We start from the raw sequence: 22,074 nt of genomic DNA, 5'->3' as shown, positions 1-22,074 counted from the left end.
AATCGTAAATCTTTCCAAAAAAATTTTGAATTACAAATTTTAAAACTTAAAACAACATTTTTTGAAGCGAAAAAACGAAATCTAATTTTTTTTGGAAAATTTAGAATAAATAGAGCTCTTTAACTCGTCGAATACAAATTGTTTTCAAGTTTTTTTCGACCGGAAATTGAACTTTTAGAGTTTATACAATAAGATTCACATGAAAAAATACGGGTTTAACAAAGAAATCACCAATATAAAGGTTTTTTAGTAGAACGAGATTGATAAAAACTATGGTATGATAAAAAGACGATAATTTTTTTGGCGGGATAATTGAAGAATATGAATGATTCGAATTACAGACATACTCTAGTCCGAAACTTACTATGGTTCGTGACTTATTTTTGACACAGAATAGCTGTAGACTAAGGCTTACTCTAGATCCAGACTTATTATACAATTAAATTTGCTTTTGGAATAAGACTTAATTTTAGTTACAAACTTATCTTAATATCAGACTTATATTTAGAATCAGACTTACTTTAGTCTAGAACTTACATTTAGAATCAGACTTCCATTTCAAGTCAGACTTACTTTCGTCCGAACTTACATTTCAAGTCAGACTTACTTTCGTCCGAGACTTACATTTCAAGTCAGACTTACTTTCGTCCGAGACTTACATTTCAAGTCAGACTTACTTTCGTCCGAGACTTACATTTCAAGTCATACTTACTTTCGTCCGAGACTTACATTTCAAGTCAGACTTACTTTCGTCCGAGACTTACATTTCAAGTCACTTACTTTCGTCCGAGACTTACATTTCAAGTCAGACTTACTTTCGTCCGAGACTTACATTTCAAGTCATACTTACTTTCGTCCGAGACTTACATTTCAAGTCAGACTTACTTTCGTCCGAGACTTACATTTCAAGTCAGACTTACTTTCGTCCGAGACTTACATTTCAAGTCATACTTACTTTCGTCCGAGACTTACATTTCAAGTCATACTTACTTTCGTCCGAGACTTACATTTCAAGTCATACTTACTTTCGTCCGAGACTTACATTTCAAGTCATACTTACTTTCGTCCGAGACTTACATTTTAAGTCATACTTACATTAATATCAAACTTATATTAACCTACGACTTACTTTTATTCCCAGACATCTTGATCCACACTGACATTGAAAACCACTCATACATCTAAAGCCACTCAAATCTAGATCCACTACGACATGGAGATCACTCAAACATAATTTTTGCTCTCTAACTACATTTTATATGATTTTACAACCTAAATTTTCTTCTTTACCTAAAGATTATTCGCAATATCTGAATATCATTAATTAATTGAGATATTCAAGTTTTGACAGCGGATTTGGAAAGCAGACTTGATGGAGATTTTAAATCTGATGTCAAATCTTGGTTTTGTGCATTATTGGAAGAGAAAAAAGAGGACGAAATGTAAGTCTGACTTGAAATGTAAGTCTCGACGAATGTAAGTATGACTTGAAATGTAATGCTCGGACGAATGTAAGTATGACTGAAATGTAAGTCTCGGACGAATGTAAATGACTTGAAATGTAAGTCTGGACGAATGTAAGTATGACTTGAAATGTAAGTCCGACAAATGTAAGTATGACTTGAAATGTAAGTCTCGGACGAATGTAAGTATGACTTGAAATGTAAGTCTCGACGAATGTAAGTATGACTTGAAATGTAAGTCTCGGACGAATGTAAGTATGACTTGAAATGTAAGTCTCGGACGAAAGTAAGTATGACTTGAAATGTAAGTCTCGGACGAATGTAAGTATGACTTGAAATGTAAGTCTCGGACGAAAGTAAGTATGACTTGAAATGTAAGTCTCGGACGAAAGTAAGTCTGACTTGAAATGTAAGTCTCGGACGAAAGTAAGTATGACTTGAAATGTAAGTCTCGGACGAAAGTAAGTATGACTTGAAATGTAAGTCTCGGACGAAAGTAAGTCTGACTTGAAATGTAAGTCTCGGACGAAAGTAAGTATGACTTGAAATGTAAGTCTCGGACGAATGTAAGTATGACTTGAAATGTAAGTCTCGGACGAAGTAAGTATGACTTGAAATGTAAGTCTCGGACGAAAGTAAGTATGACTTGAAATGTAAGTCTCGGACGAAATGTAAGTATGACTTGAAATGTAAGTCTCGGACGAATGTAAGTATGACTTGAAATGTAAGTCTCGGACGAAAGTAAGTATGACTTGAAATGTAAGTCTCGGACGAATGTAAGTATGACTTGAAATGTAAGTCTCGGACGAATGTAAGTATGACTTGAAATGTAAGTCTCGGACGAAAGTAAGTATGACTTGAAATGTAAGTCTCGGAAAGTAAGTATGACTTGAAATGTAAGTCTCGGACGAAGTAAGTATGACTTGAAATGTAAGTCTCGGACGAATGTAAGTATGACTTGAAATGTAAGTCTCGGACGAAAGTAAGTATGACTTGAAATGTAAGTCTCGGACGAAAGTAAGTATGACTTGAAATGTAAGTCTCGGACGAAAGTAAGTATGACTTGAAATGTAAGTCTCGGACGAAGTAAGTATGACTTGAAATGTAAGTCTCGGACGAAGTAAGTATGACTTGAAATGTAAGTCTCGGACGAAGTAAGTATGACTTGAAATGTAAGTCTCGGACGAATGTAAGTATGACTTGAAATGTAAGTCTCGGACGAATGTAAGTATGACTTGAAATGTAAGTCTCGGACGAAAGTAAGTATGACTTGAAATGTAAGTCTCGGACGAAGTAAGTATGACTTGAAATGTAAGTCTCGGACGAAGTAAGTATGACTTGAAATGTAAGTCTCGGACGAAGTAAGTATGACTTGAAATGTAAGTCTCGGACGAAAGTAAGTATGACTTGAAATGTAAGTCTCGGACGAATGTAAGTATGACTTGAAATGTAAGTCTCGGACGAAAGTAAGTATGACTTGAAATGTAAGTCTCGGACGAAAGTAAGTCTGACTTGAAATGTAAGTCTCGGACGAAGTAAGTATGACTTGAAATGTAAGTCTCGGACGAATGTAAGTATGACTTGAAATGTAAGTCTCGGACGAAAGTAAGTATGACTTGAAATGTAAGTCTCGGACGAAGTAAGTATGACTTGAAATGTAAGTCTCGGACGAAGTAAGTATGACTTGAAATGTAAGTCTCGGACGAAAGTAAGTATGACTTGAAATGTAAGTCTCGGACGAAAGTAAGTATGACTTGAAATGTAAGTCTCGGACGAAAGTAAGTATGACTTGAAATGTAAGTCTCGGACGAAAGTAAGTATGACTTGAAATGTAAGTCTCGGACGAAAGTAAGTATGACTTGAAATGTAAGTCTCGGACGAAAGTAAGTATGACTTGAAATGTAAGTCTCGGACGAATGTAAGTATGACTTGAAATGTAAGTCTCGGACGAAGTAAGTATGACTTGAAATGTAAGTCTCGGACGAAAGTAAGTATGACTTGAAATGTAAGTCTCGGACGAAATGTAAGTATGACTTGAAATGTAAGTCTCGGACGAAAGTAAGTATGACTTGAAATGTAAGTCTCGGACGAAAGTAAGTATGACTTGAAATGTAAGTCTCGGACGAAAGTAAGTATGACTTGAAATGTAAGTCTCGGACGAAAGTAAGTATGACTTGAAATGTAAGTCTCGGACGAAAGTAAGTATGACTTGAAATGTAAGTCTCGGACGAAAGTAAGTATGACTTGAAATGTAAGTCTCGGACGAAAGTAAGTCTGACTTGAAATGTAAGTCTCGGACGAAAGTAAGTATGACTTGAAATGTAAGTCTCGGACGAAAGTAAGTATGACTTGAAATGTAAGTCTCGGACGAAAGTAAGTCTGACTTGAAATGTAAGTCTCGGACGAAAGTAAGTATGACTTGAAATGTAAGTCTCGGACGAAGTAAGTATGACTTGAAATGTAAGTCTCGGACGAAGTAAGTATGACTTGAAATGTAAGTCTCGGACGAAAGTAAGTATGACTTGAAATGTAAGTCTCGGACGAAAGTAAGTATGACTTGAAATGTAAGTCTCGGACGAAAGTAAGTATGACTTGAAATGTAAGTCTCGGACGAAAGTAAGTATGACTTGAAATGTAAGTCTCGGACGAAAGTAAGTATGACTTGAAATGTAAGTCTCGGACGAAAGTAAGTATGACTTGAAATGTAAGTCTCGGACGAAGTAAGTATGACTTGAAATGTAAGTCTCGGACGAAAGTAAGTATGACTTGAAATGTAAGTCTCGGACAAAGTAAGTATGACTTGAAATGTAAGTCTCGGACGAAGTAAGTATGACTTGAAATGTAAGTCTCGGACGAAAGTAAGTATGACTTGAAATGTAAGTCTCGGACGAAAGTAAGTATGACTTGAAATGTAAGTCTCGGACGAAAGTAAGTATGACTTGAAATGTAAGTCTCGGACGAAAGTAAGTATGACTTGAAATGTAAGTCTCGGACGAAAGTAAGTATGACTTGAAATGTAAGTCTCGGACGAAAGTAAGTATGACTTGAAATGTAAGTCTCGGACGAAAGTAAGTATGACTTGAAATGTAAGTCTCGGACGAAAGTAAGTATGACTTGAAATGTAAGTCTCGGACGAAAGTAAGTATGACTTGAAATGTAAGTCTCGGACGAAGTAAGTATGACTTGAAATGTAAGTCTCGGACGAAAGTAAGTATGACTTGAAATGTAAGTCTCGGACGAAAGTAAGTATGACTTGAAATGTAAGTCTCGGACGAAAGTAAGTATGACTTGAAATGTAAGTCTCGGACGAAAGTAAGTATGACTTGAAATGTAAGTCTCGGACGAAAGTAAGTATGACTTGAAATGTAAGTCTCGGACGAAAGTAAGTATGACTTGAAATGTAAGTCTCGGACGAAAGTAAGTATGACTTGAAATGTAAGTCTCGGACGAAAGTAAGTATGACTTGAAATGTAAGTCTCGGACGAAAGTAAGTATGACTTGAAATGTAAGTCTCGGACGAAAGTAAGTATGACTTGAAATGTAAGTCTCGGACGAAAGTAAGTCTGACTTGAAATGTAAGTCTCGGACGAAAGTAAGTATGACTTGAAATGTAAGTCTCGGACGAAAGTAAGTATGACTTGAAATGTAAGTCTCGGACGAAAGTAAGTATGACTTGAAATGTAAGTCTCGGACGAAAGTAAGTATGACTTGAAATGTAAGTCTCGGACGAAAGTAAGTATGACTTGAAATGTAAGTCTCGGACGAAAGTAAGTATGACTTGAAATGTAAGTCTCGGACGAAAGTAAGTATGACTTGAAATGTAAGTCTCGGACGAAAGTAAGTATGACTTGAAATGTAAGTCTCGGACGAAAGTAAGTATGACTTGAAATGTAAGTCTCGGACGAAAGTAAGTATGACTTGAAATGTAAGTCTCGGACGAAAGTAAGTATGACTTGAAATGTAAGTCTCGGACGAAAGTAAGTATGACTTGAAATGTAAGTCTCGGACGAAAGTAAGTATGACTTGAAATGTAAGTCTCGGACGAAAGTAAGTCTGACTTGAAATGTAAGTCTCGGACGAAAGTAAGTATGACTTGAAATGTAAGTCTCGGACGAAAGTAAGTCTGACTTGAAATGTAAGTCTCGGACGAAAGTAAGTATGACTTGAAATGTAAGTCTCGGACGAAAGTAAGTATGACTTGAAATGTAAGTCTCGGACGAAAGTAAGTATGACTTGAAATGTAAGTCTCGGACGAAAGTAAGTATGACTTGAAATGTAAGTCTCGGACGAAAGTAAGTATGACTTGAAATGTAAGTCTCGGACGAAAGTAAGTATGACTTGAAATGTAAGTCTCGGACGAAAGTAAGTATGACTTGAAATGTAAGTCTCGGACGAAAGTAAGTCTGACTTGAAATGTAAGTCTCGGACGAAAGTAAGTATGACTTGAAATGTAAGTCTCGGACGAAAGTAAGTATGACTTGAAATGTAAGTCTCGGACGAAAGTAAGTGACTTGAAATGTAAGTCTCGGACGAAAGTAAGTATGACTTGAAATGTAAGTCTCGGACGAAAGTAAGTCTGACTTGAAATGTAAGTCTCGGACGAAAGTAAGTATGACTTGAAATGTAAGTCTCGGACGAAAGTAAGTCTGACTTGAAATGTAAGTCTCGGACGAAAGTAAGTATGACTTGAAATGTAAGTCTCGGACGAAAGTAAGTCTGACTTGAAATGTAAGTCTCGGACGAAAGTAAGTATGACTTGAAATGTAAGTCTCGGACGAAAGTAAGTATGACTTGAAATGTAAGTCTCGGACGAAAGTAAGTGACTTGAAATGTAAGTCTCGGACGAAAGTAAGTCTGACTTGAAATGTAAGTCTCGGACGAAAGTAAGTATGACTTGAAATGTAAGTCTCGGACGAAAGTAAGTATGACTTGAAATGTAAGTCTCGGACGAAAGTAAGTATGACTTGAAATGTAAGTCTCGGACGAAAGTAAGTATGACTTGAAATGTAAGTCTCGGACGAAAGTAAGTATGACTTGAAATGTAAGTCTCGGACGAAAGTAAGTATGACTTGAAATGTAAGTCTCGGACGAAAGTAAGTATGACTTGAAATGTAAGTCTCGGACGAAAGTAAGTATGACTTGAAATGTAAGTCTCGGACGAAAGTAAGTCTGACTTGAAATGTAAGTCTCGGACGAAAGTAAGTATGACTTGAAATGTAAGTCTCGGACGAAAGTAAGTATGACTTGAAATGTAAGTCTCGGACGAAAGTAAGTCTGACTTGAAATGTAAGTCTCGGACGAAAGTAAGTCTGACTTGAAATGTAAGTCTCGGACGAAAGTAAGTCTGACTTGAAATGTAAGTCTCGGACGAAAGTAAGTATGACTTGAAATGTAAGTCTCGGACGAAAGTAAGTATGACTTGAAATGTAAGTCTCGGACGAAAGTAAGTCTGACTTGAAATGTAAGTCTCGGACGAAAGTAAGTATGACTTGAAATGTAAGTCTCGGACGAAAGTAAGTCTGACTTGAAATGTAAGTCTCGGACGAAAGTAAGTATGACTTGAAATGTAAGTCTCGGACGAAAGTAAGTCTGACTTGAAATGTAAGTCTCGGACGAAAGTAAGTATGACTTGAAATGTAAGTCTCGGACGAAGTAAGTATGACTTGAAATGTAAGTCTCGGACGAAAGTAAGTCTGACTTGAAATGTAAGTCTCGGACGAAAGTAAGTATGACTTGAAATGTAAGTCTCGGACGAAGTAAGTATGACTTGAAATGTAAGTCTCGGACGAAAGTAAGTCTGACTTGAAATGTAAGTCTCGGACGAAAGTAAGTATGACTTGAAATGTAAGTCTCGGACGAAAGTAAGTGACTTGAAATGTAAGTCTCGGACGAAAGTAAGTATGACTTGAAATGTAAGTCTCGGACGAAAGTAAGTATGACTTGAAATGTAAGTCTCGGACGAAAGTAAGTCTGACTTGAAATGTAAGTCTCGGACGAAAGTAAGTATGACTTGAAATGTAAGTCTCGGACGAAAGTAAGTATGACTTGAAATGTAAGTCTCGGACGAAAGTAAGTCTGACTTGAAATGTAAGTCTCGGACGAAAGTAAGTATGACTTGAAATGTAAGTCTCGGACGAAAGTAAGTATGACTTGAAATGTAAGTCTCGGACGAAAGTAAGTCTGACTTGAAATGTAAGTCTCGGACGAAAGTAAGTCTGACTTGAAATGTAAGTCTCGGACGAAAGTAAGTCTGACTTGAAATGTAAGTCTCGGACGAAAGTAAGTATGACTTGAAATGTAAGTCTCGGACGAAAGTAAGTATGACTTGAAATGTAAGTCTCGGACGAAAGTAAGTATGACTTGAAATGTAAGTCTCGGACGAAAGTAAGTATGACTTGAAATGTAAGTCTCGGACGAAAGTAAGTCTGACTTGAAATGTAAGTCTCGGACGAAAGTAAGTCTGACTTGAAATGTAAGTCTCGGACGAAAGTAAGTCTGACTTGAAATGGAAGTCTGATTCTAAATGTAAGTTCTAGACTAAAGTAAGTCTGATTCTAAATATAAGTCTGATATTAAGATAAGTTTGTAACTAAAATTAAGTCTTATTCCAAAAGCAAATTTAATTGTATAATAAGTCTGGATCTAGAGTAAGCCTTAGTCTACAGCTATTCTGTGTCAAAAATAAGTCACGAACCATAGTAAGTTTCGGACTAGAGTATGTCTGTAATTCGAATCATTCATATTCTTCAATTATCCCGCCAAAAAAATTATCGTCTTTTTATCATACCATAGTTTTTATCAATCTCGTTCTACTAAAAAACCTTTATATTGGTGATTTCTTTGTTAAACCCGTATTTTTTCATGTGAATCTTATTGTATAAACTCTAAAAGTTCAATTTCCGGTCGAAAAAAACTTGAAAACAATTTGTATTCGACGAGTTAAAGAGCTCTATTTATTCTAAATTTTCCAAAAAAAATTAGATTTCGTTTTTTCGCTTCAAAAAATGTTGTTTTAAGTTTTAAAATTTGTAATTCAAAATTTTTTTGGAAAGATTTACGATTTTTTAATACTGCGAATGAGTTTTATTTTACATACTCTATTGATAAATCATATTTTTGTCGAGATATAACTTTTTTTTAAAAAAATTATATGCAAAGAGTGTTATAGAATTCTAGAAGGTATAGTGCATAATTTGAAGTATACTATCAAATAAAGAAATTTTACAGTTTTTTAGTTTTATTTAGATGTACGTTATTTTAGATGGCTTCGTCGAAAACAAAGCATGTCTGTTAAGTTTATTCTTAACATGGTAAATAAAATGGCAACGAAGCCCAGTGTACTGCGTCTTATGCCGTAGTTTTTGTTATCTTCATACTCAAATACAACAAATACAAATAGATTTATTACGAAAAAACGTATAAAACAAATGATATATTTATTTCTAGACAAGTTGACGAACATGTAGCGCAACTGTATCGCTTTAGAGAACAGTTCTTCCAACACCTACTCATTCAGTGAAAGATTTAAGAAGAACTCTTACTCGACCTTAACTACCTACGCTTTGCTTGAACAATTCCCAACGAGGTTACTATAAGGTTGCAAGTCTTGTCAAAATGTAGTATGCAATACGTTGGGGAAAAATAGATATATACGAACAAACTACTACAGTCTAGCAACTAGTCTTTAAGTGTAATGTATTTTTGCTACAAAGAGCTCATAACGAAGTCAAATTTTGCAATTTGATGTCAAAACTAGCTAGTTGTTGAATCAAATAGCGTTGTGACTTTGTATACATCACGATCTTGTGGTATCAGAGCTGTACTGCTGCAGACTAATTCAACTAAACATGAGCAAGATTGGGATTTCTATTCTCTGGGGTGCGAGGCTCGTCCAAAGTTCAAGCAGCTACAGTGTTTTGGATCACCTAAAGAATTTTGGGAATTCAGTTATCCGTTACTACTCTTAAATTAAAGTAGAGCACTACAGCGAATCAATCGTAATGCCTAGTCTCTCCAGTAACAAGCTGATCTGCTATATTAACTTTAAAGCCAAATCGATTCACATTGTTGCTGGTAAGTCTGATTGCTTCAGATAGAGAGCATGAATTGCTTCTTTATCATCTAATCCCCATCCCCCTTGTTCCCGATTGGATGACATGGACAATTCATCTTTCTCTAACGAAACAAAATGACACTTTTTTGGCGGCTTATTGACTCAGAAAAATTTGAGAGTTAACGAATAATTTTGGCGCCAAAAATAATTTCTCTTAATTTATTAAATTTAATATACGCACATCCATAAGTTATGCTATTTTTTCTATTTATTTTGTTCTAAAATTCTAAATATTTTTTTTTCATAACATAAAATATGATGTCTAGTCTCATTTACATAACAACATGCCTTAGAATAGGTTTTTTATTCTTTTTGTCACTTTAAATTAAGAATAAAAAGATAATTTAAATTGAATATTTGCGATTATTCTCACTAATGCTGCTTCCTCTTTTATTAGGTAGACAACAAAAAGTTAGCCTTGGACTCCCATATCAGATTTTTGATTGGTTGCGTATATAATGAGCTGGGATTGATAGACGAAAACCCAGTGAGAAAATTTTTGACGCCTTTGCTAATTGTCGTCAAAAATTAGGCGTAAAGCAAAAATTAATATTTCATATGGTTTTATGATAGATAAGCATTATATTCCCACTCATTATATTCGTAAATTTTGAGGTTTATCCTTCGCTTTTAAGATCATTGAATTTGATTTTTATATAAAATAGTTATATATTAGAAAATAATATGAGTTTATGTGATATTATTAAAAAAAAAAAAAAAAAAAAAAAAAGGTAGTGGGGCTTCCAGGCACTTCGTGCCTTCTAGCCCTGAAGATGTTTAGTATAAATGAAGTTTTATTCGAAGGGCTTCCAGGCGCGTTGCGCCCTCTAGCCCATAAGAAATTTTGCCCAAGACCCAAGAGGAGGACCGAACCCCAGCCGGTGACACTTTTTGTTTCACTTTTCACAAATTATATATGTTTTCATGTTTTGTCAAGACTTCTTCGTAATGAGTGTAAAGGACCAAAAAATAATGTTTAGGGTAGAAGGTTAGATCTAACCTCTTTTCTAACCTCTTTTCTAACCTAGCCGCTTTGCGGCTCTGACCCTTTGGGTCTCTTGAATTTTCATGACTTCTTCGTAAATGTTTTGTCAAGACTTCTTCGTAATGAGTGTAAAGGACCAAAAAATAATGTTTAGGGTAGAAGGTTAGATCTAACCTCTTTTCTAACCTCTTTTCTAACCTCTTGAATTTTCATGACTTCTTCGTATATATGCTTTTTAACTTCACTTAAAATGCCACGTAAGCTACGTAAGAATATACGTAAGAGGAAGAGAGCATTGAAACATCCAATAGTAAAACTGACACCACAACAACAACTGCAACAACAAATGATGAATGACCCCACTATGTTGCAACAAATGTCAAGCAACCCTATGCTTTTAAACCGAGTTATTGGTGCACAGAGTGGAGGTTTAAAGCGGCACTTTTTAAAAATGCAGGCTATGGTGGAGCTGCAGACGGAACAGCTTATAACCCTCAAAGTCAATATGAATTTGAGTTCACTCAAAAATCAAATAACAGATGTCAAAAAGTCAAACATAGACATACAGAAACAAATAAGTGAAAACGAAAAGAAACTAGAATATGACAGACACACAAAGAAACTCAATGAGTTAAACGTAGAGAAAAAGAAGAAAGAAGAACAACTGAAAGAACTAAGTACAGAGGAATATGCGAAAAAAGTGTCAGAAAAAGCAGCAGAAGTAGCAAAAATGGAACAAGATGTTATAAATTTGAAAAACCATACTACTCAATATAAAGTACTGAAAGATGAAGAGATAAAACAAAAAGCCCTGAAGACATATATGGATAGCGATGAGTATAAAAAGAAGTTGAAGCAAATGTAAAGGCAGAAAAACTTTTACAGTTGCAAAACCAAACCGTACAGTATGAAAACTTAGCACAAGAAAGTAAAAATAACGACACAGCCATGCAAAAGGCAATGAAAAGCGCAGAATATATAAAAGCTAATAATGACTGGTTAGATGCCCAGGCCAACGCTAAAGCAGCCCAACTTATAGGGTCAATAAGGACAAAAATACAAGCGGATGAAGACAGTTCAAATGAAGCTTTAATGAATGCTGACTTTAAGAATGCCTTCGAAGCTCTTCATAGTAAGGTGAAACTAGTGAACGACTTCTCATCTGGAAAGAAACTGAAGTCTGAAGGTTTCGACAAAGAGTTAAGAGAAGTAGCACAAAATATGACGAAAATAACAGATGCAGCAACGAGACAGGCAGTTCAAAGTGCCTATGACGCCGTTAGAGCAACTGTTGTGGAAAGTCAAGAAAAAGAGTTACAACAGACCAAAACAGACCTAGTAAATGCTTTCTTAAAAACGAAAAGTCAGGTAGGACATTATGCTGCAGATGGAACATATGTGCCAGCTGGTGGAACTTATATACCAGCTGGTGGAACTTATATACTAGCTAGTGGAACTTATATACCAGCTGGTGGAACTTTTATACCACCAAACCCTTCAAGAGAAGCACCTGCAGCAGGACTACCTAAAACATTTACATCGTCACATGGACACAGACGCAGGCATGCACCAAAACCAGCACAACAACCACCTCCACAACCAGCACAACAACCACCTCCACAACCAGCACAACAACCACCTCCACAACCAGCACAACAACCAGCACAAACAGAGCAAGGACATAAAAGAAGTAGCGAACAAGGAAACCAAGAATTCTTAAAAATGCTTAAGGAAAATTATGGTTACCCAGATACTCTTGACTTTAGTGACAGATATAAAGAAGCTATTAGAAAGTTCAAGGAAGGAAATACTGACCCGAACCTATTTAGCTTTATGGTTCAGCACCAAATGGGATATAAGCTCAAACCTGGAAAATACAAGCTCGCTAAGGGATATGATTTAATAGCATATCATCCAAATGACATGAATGAATTTACTCCAAGATATTTGGTGTCAGAGCTAAACGATAATTCAACTCTCTTCATGAAACGCGTAAAAAATAGAGACGGAACGAAAGAAGAAAGGGTTATGAATGCGGATGACTTAGAAAGGGAATTTGTTAAAAACGGTCTCGGAATATATGAAATGCCAGCAGATGAGGTACAAGAAACTCCACAGGAAGAAGTTCAGATACAACCAGACATGGAAGAAATAGTTCAGCAACAACAGCTAGAAGAGCCTGAAGGAAACGAACAAGTCACTCCTTTGGAAACTAACTTCACAGAACTAGATGAAGATTTGGAACAGCCGAAAAATCTTGACCCTCAACAAGTGTATGCGGAGAATATGGAATCTTTCAAGAGTCTAAGAAAAATTCGGCTGACATAGTAGAAGAATATCGAAAAATGTTCGCCGACATACAAAAGACTCCAACATCAGATGAAAATATCCAGCATAGAATGGAAGTACTGAAAGATAATGTACACAAATACAACAATCCTTTTTACTTACGAGCATATAACGTTCAATCTTCGGATGAACTCGGTGAAAATAAAAGGTTAAATTTCAACAAAACATATAGAAATGAAACATTGTTTAAAGTTCATTCAGAACCTAACCAATATGGAAACAAACCTACTTTTGTTTCTGCAGACTATGGAACTACAATGAGATGGGGTCATAAAGCTAATCCGGATAGGTGGTTCATAAACTTACAACCTCAATTCCAAGAAGTTGTAGACGCAATGGAAGAGAATGGTGAACCAGATATAGCTGGTATTTTCAGCGCGGCTTTAATGCCATTGAAAGATATGAAACATGCAGATATTTTAACCAGTATGAAATGAACATGGCTGATGGAAATATAACACCTGACGTTCTAGAACATTTATCTCAAAGAACTACACAGAACCATAGAGATGGTATATTTGGTGAAGAGTTTAGAAAGAAAGTTAGGGAGAAAGAAGGAAGAGAACCTATTGTACATGACCTTGCAAACGAAAGTTTGCAAAATGTCATAAAAACTTACTTTGCAGACAATGCAAAGAGAAGGGATGAATATTTAAGAAAACTCAAATGGACAGTACCAAATGAAATGTTAGTATTGAAAAACATGTTCCTTGACAAAATAAAACCAACTACAGAAATAAATGACGCAAGACTGGAACATTGGGTAAAAGCTTTCCCATTCACAAAAGATATTATTGGTAACATGGAAAGAAAACCAGAATGGCTACAAAAACATATATTTGGAAACGAGCTTATTCCATATGGACAAGCTCTGTTTGAAGAGCTTGAACCGGAAACTCAGGAAAGAGTCATGCAAACAATACGCGAAGACTCAAATACAAAACTATGACAAAATCTTTCTAGGATATAGGTTACCTGAGATGGGCGACCAGAGCCCAAAGGCAAAAAGGACATGGGAAATTTACAACATACTAGGTGAACATGAGGCAAAGATGCAACAAAACTCAGTCAGGAAGAAAAGTAAAGCTTGGTACGAGTGGGTTCTATTATGATATATAAATCCAACTATTCTATATTTTTACCCATATGAAATGTACGCCGCTCAGAATATAACGCCAACAGTTTTGGATGCCATGAACGGAAATGTTTCCGAATGGTATAACGAATGCGACAATGCCATTAGAAGGTCAGAAATAGTTCCTGGAACTTACGAATATACAACTGCTGTTTCTTATGGAAACGTAGGTGAGTTTGGAGAAGGTTCTTCAACAACAGTAGATATTGCTTGCGACAGGTTTCATATTATTTCTATTGACAACTCATTCTTATACGTGGAACAAGACATTGAAATAAAACCTTCTGCCAAGTTGTCTGACAAGAAAGGTTGCAATGGAATTTTCTATGTCGGATACCAATATGCTCCAGAAGTTTTCATGGGATATAAGATATATTCTAACTCTGACTTAGTTCAAACAGTAACATGGGCAAACTATGAATGGTTCGCTTTGAGAAACTCAGTACAACCACAAGCTAGAGAACAAACAGACCAGTATGCAACTATTGAGAAAATAAGAAGATTGACCCTAACGTTCCAGGAGTTTATGTTAACCTTTCTGGTTTCAGATGGAACTGCTGCCACTAAAGTAAAACTGAAACTTAGAGTTCCTTTGTCATCTTTCCTCATCTTCAGGTTTTTTAAGATACTTGCCAAACTGGCAGGAAAAATTTCTATTGAACTTACTCCAAGCAAAATAACTTAGTCATTGCACCAACACAAGACCCATTCACTATTACAGATACAGCTGGTGGAGCTGCCAGCATACCATTTGGAAAATGGTGCAAAGAGAAAGTTGACTTAGACTTTGGTTTCTCAAACCTCAACACTGAAGTAAACTACTACTTCTCAGGAACAGCAGACAACAATACTGCTTGGGACCCAGTTAAGTTCACATGCGAAAAATTTGAATGCAAGAGAATAGAAAGCAGACTTGCAGTCTATATGTTGGACCCAGATATTTCAAATGCTTTAGCTGCCAAATTATTGCAGTTCCACTTATGTTCCCTATACACCAAATATCTGTCAAAGACTTTGCAGGTGAAGTTGGAAACCAAAGTGCTGACCCAGGTGCAAGAACAGATATTGCTTTAACAACTGCAATGAAACATGCAGATACTCTGTTTGTACTGTTCAGACGAACTATAAATGACTATTCTTGTTTCTACAACCCCGGTATTAAATATCATATAACATAGATGGCAAATATTATCCAAGAGAAGAATATTCTACAGTTGAGGATATGAGGTCATACAACTTGACATTAGATGCTATGAACTTTAACAACAACTTCACAACAACCATTAACCCTGAAATGCAAAGTTCTATTATGCCATATGTGAAAGTATGGACTCATACAGGAGGTCAAAAAACTCAATATACAAATGGAGACCGTTCAAACTTTTGGCTTGGCATTCCATTTGCTGACTCAGAAGACTTTATGGGTGGTATTTCAACTGTTGGTACAGTTCAAATACAATATACTGGTGACAGAGACGGTCCAGATGAATTGAAAGCAAAGAAGTTTACAAAACCAATAGCACTTTTCACGGAAGATGCTCTTTTGAAGATTCGTTCGATGAAACCTGCTGGGGCTCCTCAGATTGGCATAACGGACAGCTTCCATCGAGCAGATTTTGGCAGCAGGTCAGTAAGTTGTTCTTGAACTGACTTCTCTCCGTCAAATATTGACAGTACGCCAGTTTTGACATAATATTGTATTATAAACTTTCCTTTAGTAATATCTGTAAGTTTTGAAGTTATATTTTTGTCTGCTTCAAGAACTTTCACCATCTCGGTTATACCAACTTTCTTTGCTTTATGAAAATATTTAGGTTCAGCAAAGACTGCTATTCTATAACATTTTCCATTGTTTGTGTAAAGAACTATTCTGTCAATGTATTTGTATTGTTTGTGAGTATAAACCTTGTTTTGCTTCAATTCGAAGAGATATCCGAATACGTCCATCTTTTTATTCTAAGTAAAATGTCATTTCCGAAAAATAGAAGCGTAAGTGTTTCAAAAGGTTTAATGGCGGTGGCAGATGTGAAGTTAAATTCACCAACTCAAACAAACAGTCAAAGTGTTGTTGTCAATGTCAAAGACAGAGATGTTGAAGTGGGGAAACCATACGAAGACGAAGATGGTATAACAATTGTTCCTGTAAAAGAACCAACATATCCTGAAGTTAGCAGAGACTTAAGTTCTGTTGCAGATATTCGAAACGACTACCAACAACTGAAAGACAAACTTCAAACTCAGGAGAAGATTTGTCAAGCTTTAAGTATAATGTTAAACTTGGTCGAACACAACCCTGTAAAAGTGAACTCATATGTCATTGCACCTCATGAAGTTTTGAAAGAACTATTGAAACTTTTGACAGAGGCAGACGATATAAACATCAAAGAAATAGAACCCGACATTAGTTGCTGTGGTGTTTCATATAATGCCATTGACAAGATATACGTTATGAAAGGAGGTGAAACGTTGAACTTAAAGTATAGTTTCCCAGACGTCATAAAAATATTTGACGACCACAACATTTCATTAAAATTTATTTGCTAAGTAAAAATGTCAAAACTTCTTGAAAGATGTTTGAAGAAAAATAATATAGACTTTATTTCATGTAAAGGACTTTACACACTTTTGAACGATATGAAAGACCCTGTTTTGTTTGTTCGTGTAGACAAAGGAAAGTTCTATGTCTTTACAAAATATTTGAACTTCTTAGACAGAGAACTTCAAGAAACGCCATGTGAAAGTTTAGATGAAGTTCTTCTCCACTTTCAGAAAAACTTTTAAATATATATAAATGGCAGAAGACATAATGGTTTATACTATTACGACTAAAAACCCTGAGTCATATAATTCTATAACAACAAACTTACAAAGTCCTCAAGGACGATATTGTAAACTAACCTTAAACACAATGACGACTAAAGCCTGTTTTGCTCTTTTGACACCAGAAGACTTTATTGTTGTGAATGGTAAAAAATACTCCTTTGAAGATACTTACTCAGATATACCACCAACAGGTTTTGTTGACTTATTTAATACTTTACGTACGAGTGTAACATGTGCTGCAACTAGAGCAGGTTTCATTATGTTTGGATGTCCGACTGAGTTTACTATAAACAATATGAGCTATAATACAAAACTTATTTCTGGTTTTTACTACCAACAGTTTCCTATAACAGGAAAAGGTGTCATACAAGGAATGTCTATTCCATTGACATTAAGCACACCAATCTTATATATTGTTTCAAACTTAGGTTCAAAGTGTTATTCGAATGTCGACAGAAACTATTATGACCAAAAGATACTTATGCGTATAAACAATACTTTCTCTGCTGGTTTGCCTATTGTTCATTCGAATGCAGAATTTTCAACCTTAGTGAACTCAAACACTTTGGCAAGTATAACGTTGACATTAGTTGACGCAAACTTTGTTCCTGTAAAACTTTTATGTCCTATGTATTTGTCAATGACGGCAGAAAGTTTCGAATTGGAAGATGCAACTGGTGAAAGTATTGTATTACAAGAACAACTTCAACAACAAATAGCTCAAGAACAACAAATGCAACAAATGCAACAACAAAGTCAAGAATAAAAAAATAATATTTTTTTATTTTTATAAAAATGTACAGAATAGATGTTTCAGATTTTTATGACTTCCAAGCATTCAGAAATATGTGTCCATTTAGAGACTATAACAAAGCAGTCGAGAATTTGAAACGTTTAGTCATTTATGTCGACTCTGCCCCAGAATGTTATGTTATGAAAGAATGGGATGTTGTCTTTAACAAACCAAGAGCAACAATAGTGTCTGAACAAGAATGTAGACAGAAACTTAAGAAAATAAAAGTCGTACAAGTTGGAATGAAGATGTTAGATGCTTGGGATATCTTATTGTCAAAGTTAGAAGATTTTTCAGTTCGTGGTATAAAGTTCTATACACCTTCTCCAAACTTCTATTCTATCTTCACTGGATATAAATACGAACAAGTAGAATGGAAAGAAAATATTATAGAAGCTTGGTTAGACCATGTCAAAGAAATTATATGCAATGGAAACGAAAAGGTTTATGAGTATATCTTATGTTGGTTTGCAAATATCTTACAACATCCAAGTGCTAAAAATGAAACTGCTCTCATTATAATTGGAAAACAAGGAACAGGTAAGAACACATTCTTTACAGATATCTTATGCAAACTGTTAGAAGGTTATTCGAACCCTAATATGACAAACTTAGAAAACATCTGTGGCAAGTTTAACTCCTCAATAGAGAATATGAAACTTATAGTTTGCAATGAACTTCAAAGTATAGATACAACAAAAGTTTTGAACTCAGATGCTTTGAAGAGTCTTATAACAGATAAAGTTGGAGTTGTTGAAAAAAATATAAAGACCAAAGAGTTTGTGAAAATGTTGCAAACTTCATTATGGTTTCAAACAATGTTGTTCCGATGAAGTTAGAAAGTTCTGACAGAAGATATGTAGTTGTCAGAACGTCAGATTCTCATATGCAAGATACAGAATATTTTGACGACTTAGCAGAAACTTTGACATCTGACTTTTACAACCACTTGTTCTCATATTTCATGACATTAGATATTTCTAAGTTCAATCCAAGACAAATTCCACATACCGAAGAGAGACAAACATTGTTAGAAGCAAACAAGAGTGTTTATGAACTGTTCGTAGATGAAACTGACTTTGTGTCATTAGATGAAAGGTCTTTATATGATTCGTATAAACAATATTGTCAAGAATATGGTTATATGGCAGCTTCTAAACGAACATTCTTGGCAAATGTCAAAAGTCTTTTAGATGTTCAGAATGGTGTATATACAAAGAAAAATTTTTCTGAGTAAATTTTAAAAAAATTTTTTTTATCCGATAGAAAAGATGACGAAATATATTTCAGTAAACAAGTACATGTCAGGACTTAAAGAAGAACTAGACCCATTCACATATTTGAATGTTTACTTCTACCATTTTGAAAAGTCTTCATTCAGCAAAGTTTGGAACATCGAACCAGTTAAGTTTGCTATTGTGACTAAAAATGGTGCGAAATTTGAAGACTTAGACATAGAAGGTTTGTTAGCAGTCAAAGAAAGTTTTGACAGAAGGTTCTCAAACCTTAAAGAAGGCAAAGCATACAAACTTGTTATACCTTATGAACCAAAGAAAGCAGACGACTATGAATATTATGAGTCTAAGATAGTTGAAGTTCAAGGTAAATTGGGTAAAAAGATTTTAGAGTCTAAGCCAGTGTTTGCCCCTAAAGAGGAAGAGAACATTGACATTGACCCAGAAATGTTCTAAAAATAAAATTTTATTTTTACATGTCAAATTTCTTTTTCTCTGGCTCTGGTTCAGGTTCTTTCTTCTCTTCTTCTACTTTCTTTTCTTTCTTTTCTCTCTTCTTCTTTTCTGGTGGAGTTATGTCAAATTTGGCACAACCATATTTATGTAAAAGTTCTTTGTCCTTTAATAGCTCATCTATTCTGTTTTTTATTTCATCTTCAAGAACAGCGCATGTGTCTTCTTTGCATTCTAAGAAGTTTTGTTGGACTTCATCTCTCCAAGAGGCGTCATCTCTGTCAACAAGTCTGTCATTGACAAATTTTAAGACTTCTCTGCTTAATGTTTTATGGTTCTTGTCATATTCCCAGAAACAGAACTTTAGAACAAATTCACCTTTCTTGTTTACACTATGTAAGATTTTATGGTCGACAGATGTTTTGCTGTCAAAAAGTTTGTCTCGAATATAGATAGCGAAATCGCTAGACATTTTCTAAAAGATAAAAATTTTAATTTTTCTAAAAATATGTTAGAAAAAAAGTTTGCTGACATTGACAAGAAATTTGAGAATGTTTTAAACAAGAACAAGAGGAAGTTAGAAAATGCTCAGATAAAGCCTATACATGACAAGTTCTTATTTGCTCAGAATGGTATAACAGGTCTAATTGCACCACCTGGGTCGGGTAAGACTTTCACTTATCTTAAAATGGCTGCACAACAACAAGAACTAGATGAGAAGAACCCATTCTATGAGTTAGTAGTCATTTGTTCGACTTCTGGTCAATTTGACCAAACCGTCAATTCGTTCAAAGATATTATAAAGAAGTCTAAGTTAGTATGTATAAAGGATACTGAGTTGTTAGATTGGATAAAGAAGTACCAAAGAAGAGTTTTGAAGTACAATGCTATAAATGAGTATATAAATTCTAAGTTCAAAGACCCAAATGAGGAAATGCAGAGAATATTAGAGAAGAAACACTTCAGAAACAAACAGAAAGAGATAGAATACATTTCGAAGAAATTGCAATCTTACGATTGGAAGACTTACCCTCATAGATGTCTTCTTATCTTAGATGATTTCGCCTCTCATCCTTTGTTAAAGAACAGAGAACAAGATATGTGTCGAATTCTTAAGAAGCTCAGACACTTTAACATCTCAGTTGTCATTTGTGTACAGACAGCAAAGAGTTTAAGTAAGGATGTAAAGAGAATACTTACTGACATAATACTTTTCCCCGGATTGTCCGAAGACGATTTCATGGAACTTATGAAAGAGTCCATGGCAGGTAAGTTTGACAGACATGAACTATGGGAGAAGTACAAAGTCATACAAGACCCTCATACTTCTTTCAGAATTCATATCTACGCAAACAAAGTTCAAATTGTAAAAAGTCAATAAAAATAAAGAGTTCATTTACTCTGCTTGTTTGAAGTTGTCAAAATACTCTGTTATTTTTTCCTTTAACAATGGCAAATCTTCTTTGAAGGTAAGTATTGTACAACCTTTCATATCATAGTGTGTTTGAGGTAACGTATCTTGAACTATTTGTTTCACATCTTCATTTGGGGTCATTGAAATCGGTAAGTTTTCGCGATAGAACCAATTTCTGTCAGATTTGTAAATCTTAGCAAGGTCGTAAAAGCTTTTGTTGTTTCTTCTGACTAAATGCAACATAATCATATCTCTGTCTTCTTCATTTTCCATCTCTTCAGTATAAATCATATACTTATAGTTCTTTTCCTTTCCTTTTGGTACCGAACGTGGTATTCTTTTCTGAATGCTTTTGTCTTTTGCTTCAAGCTTGTTTTCCATCTCTTCACGTTCTTGTCTATGAATTTCGTCAAGAAGTCTGTAAATATACCAAGCATAACGAGGTGAAGCCCACATTGCTACAGCATTTACAAGAAGTCTATGTACATAATATCCTCTCAAACCATTTGGCAATTTTTCACGATTTTCATAGAGTTTTGGCGACTGGGGTTTTTCTCCCACTCGCTGTTCTTCACTGTTTTCATGAGTTTTAGGCGACCCCGGTAAAATCCGGCCTCGCTGTTCTTCACTGTTTTCATGAGTTTTAGGCGACCCCGTTTTTTACCTACTCGCTGTTCTTCACTGTTTTCAGAAAAAAGTCGGTCTCGCTGTGCTTCGCTTAAGAGTTCAATGGTGCTTTGGTTCCTAAACCAGTCTTTAGGACGCTTAGTGTCTGGAGCAAAACATGCTGTCAAAATACTTTGCATTTGGTACATATCGTCTTTGACCGAACGAATGAGACGTAACTGTTTGTTATACTGTATGTACTCGTATTCTTCATTTATAGCTTCATGGACTATAACTGTTGTTGTGTTCTCTGATGTTGACATATCTGTCTTTACATACAAAATAAAAAAATAAAAAAAATAAAACTAACTTTATTTTCTGACTTTCACAAAAGACCAAAAATAAACGCTTTACATGTATTTTTCAGCAACTTCGTCAAATAATTTTATAGCTTTATCTATCTCATCTACTTCAAACGTTTCTTTACCTTTCGTGGGAGCACCATACATTTTCTCAAACTTTTCAAGTAGTTCTGTTTCAGCAGCTCTCATATCATTAACAAACACAACCTTGACTCTATTGACTGTACTGTCATATCTTTGAGTTATATTATATGTTCTTCCTATCTTATATCTCTTTGTATTGAAGTCCTTCGGTTTCTGAACGATGTAAAGTAAGCCTTCACTGCAACGTTCTGAGTCGAAT

At 35.2% G+C, this 22,074-nt stretch overlaps 8 protein-coding genes and 2 pseudogenes across 10 annotated transcripts, besides 1 other annotated feature; 7 read left to right on the top strand and 3 right to left on the bottom strand.

Annotated features, from left to right (window-relative positions):
- Positions 1-11,291: 11,291 nt before the first annotated feature.
- TVAGG3_0310560 lies at positions 11,292-12,032 on the top strand (annotated as a pseudogene). Its single transcript has one exon. A coding segment is annotated over exon 1 (741 nt).
- A 1,317-nt stretch (positions 12,033-13,349) lies between these two features.
- TVAGG3_0310550 (protein of unknown function, DUF4106 family) lies at positions 13,350-13,859 on the top strand (the record flags this gene model as incomplete). The annotated part of the gene is made up of 1 exon (XM_051229809.1): positions 13,350-13,859. The coding sequence occupies one exon, from the start codon at positions 13,350-13,352 to the stop codon at positions 13,857-13,859; it is 510 nt and encodes a 169-aa protein (XP_051099539.1).
- A 197-nt stretch (positions 13,860-14,056) lies between these two features.
- Positions 14,057-22,074: part of a mobile genetic element that runs on past the window's edge.
- On the top strand, positions 16,314-16,589 carry TVAGG3_0310540 (protein of unknown function, DUF4106 family; the record flags this gene model as incomplete). Its single annotated transcript, XM_051229808.1, has 1 exon — positions 16,314-16,589. The coding sequence occupies one exon, from the start codon at positions 16,314-16,316 to the stop codon at positions 16,587-16,589; it is 276 nt and encodes a 91-aa protein (XP_051099538.1).
- On the top strand, positions 16,837-17,634 carry TVAGG3_0310530 (uncharacterized protein; the record flags this gene model as incomplete). The annotated part of the gene is made up of 1 exon (XM_051229807.1): positions 16,837-17,634. One exon carries the CDS (start codon positions 16,837-16,839, stop codon positions 17,632-17,634), a length of 798 nt encoding a protein of 265 aa, XP_051099537.1.
- TVAGG3_0310520 lies at positions 17,664-18,612 on the top strand (annotated as a pseudogene). The gene has a single exon. A coding segment is annotated over exon 1 (949 nt).
- Positions 18,933-19,352, top strand: TVAGG3_0310510 (protein of unknown function, DUF4108 family; the record flags this gene model as incomplete). Its single annotated transcript, XM_051229806.1, has 1 exon — positions 18,933-19,352. The coding sequence occupies one exon, from the start codon at positions 18,933-18,935 to the stop codon at positions 19,350-19,352; it is 420 nt and encodes a 139-aa protein (XP_051099536.1).
- On the bottom strand, positions 19,429-19,821 carry TVAGG3_0310500 (uncharacterized protein; the record flags this gene model as incomplete). Its single annotated transcript, XM_051229805.1, has 1 exon — positions 19,429-19,821. A coding segment is annotated over one exon (393 nt), but the record flags the coding sequence as incomplete, so codon positions are not given.
- TVAGG3_0310490 (protein of unknown function, DUF4106 family) lies at positions 19,858-20,643 on the top strand (the record flags this gene model as incomplete). The annotated part of the gene is made up of 1 exon (XM_051229804.1): positions 19,858-20,643. A coding segment is annotated over one exon (786 nt), but the record flags the coding sequence as incomplete, so codon positions are not given.
- On the bottom strand, positions 20,768-21,144 carry TVAGG3_0310480 (uncharacterized protein; the record flags this gene model as incomplete). The annotated part of the gene is made up of 1 exon (XM_051229803.1): positions 20,768-21,144. A coding segment is annotated over one exon (377 nt), but the record flags the coding sequence as incomplete, so codon positions are not given.
- On the bottom strand, positions 21,261-21,692 carry TVAGG3_0310470 (KilA, N-terminal/APSES-type HTH, DNA-binding family; the record flags this gene model as incomplete). The annotated part of the gene is made up of 1 exon (XM_051229802.1): positions 21,261-21,692. The coding sequence occupies one exon, from the start codon at positions 21,690-21,692 to the stop codon at positions 21,261-21,263; it is 432 nt and encodes a 143-aa protein (XP_051099532.1).

Source organism: Trichomonas vaginalis, chromosome V (assembly GCF_026262505.1).
Source record: "Trichomonas vaginalis G3 chromosome V, whole genome shotgun sequence".
NCBI classification, from domain to species: domain Eukaryota; phylum Parabasalia; order Trichomonadida; family Trichomonadidae; genus Trichomonas; species Trichomonas vaginalis.
Note: the sequence above shows the minus strand (reverse complement) of the source record. Positions and strands in the feature narration are given on the sequence as shown.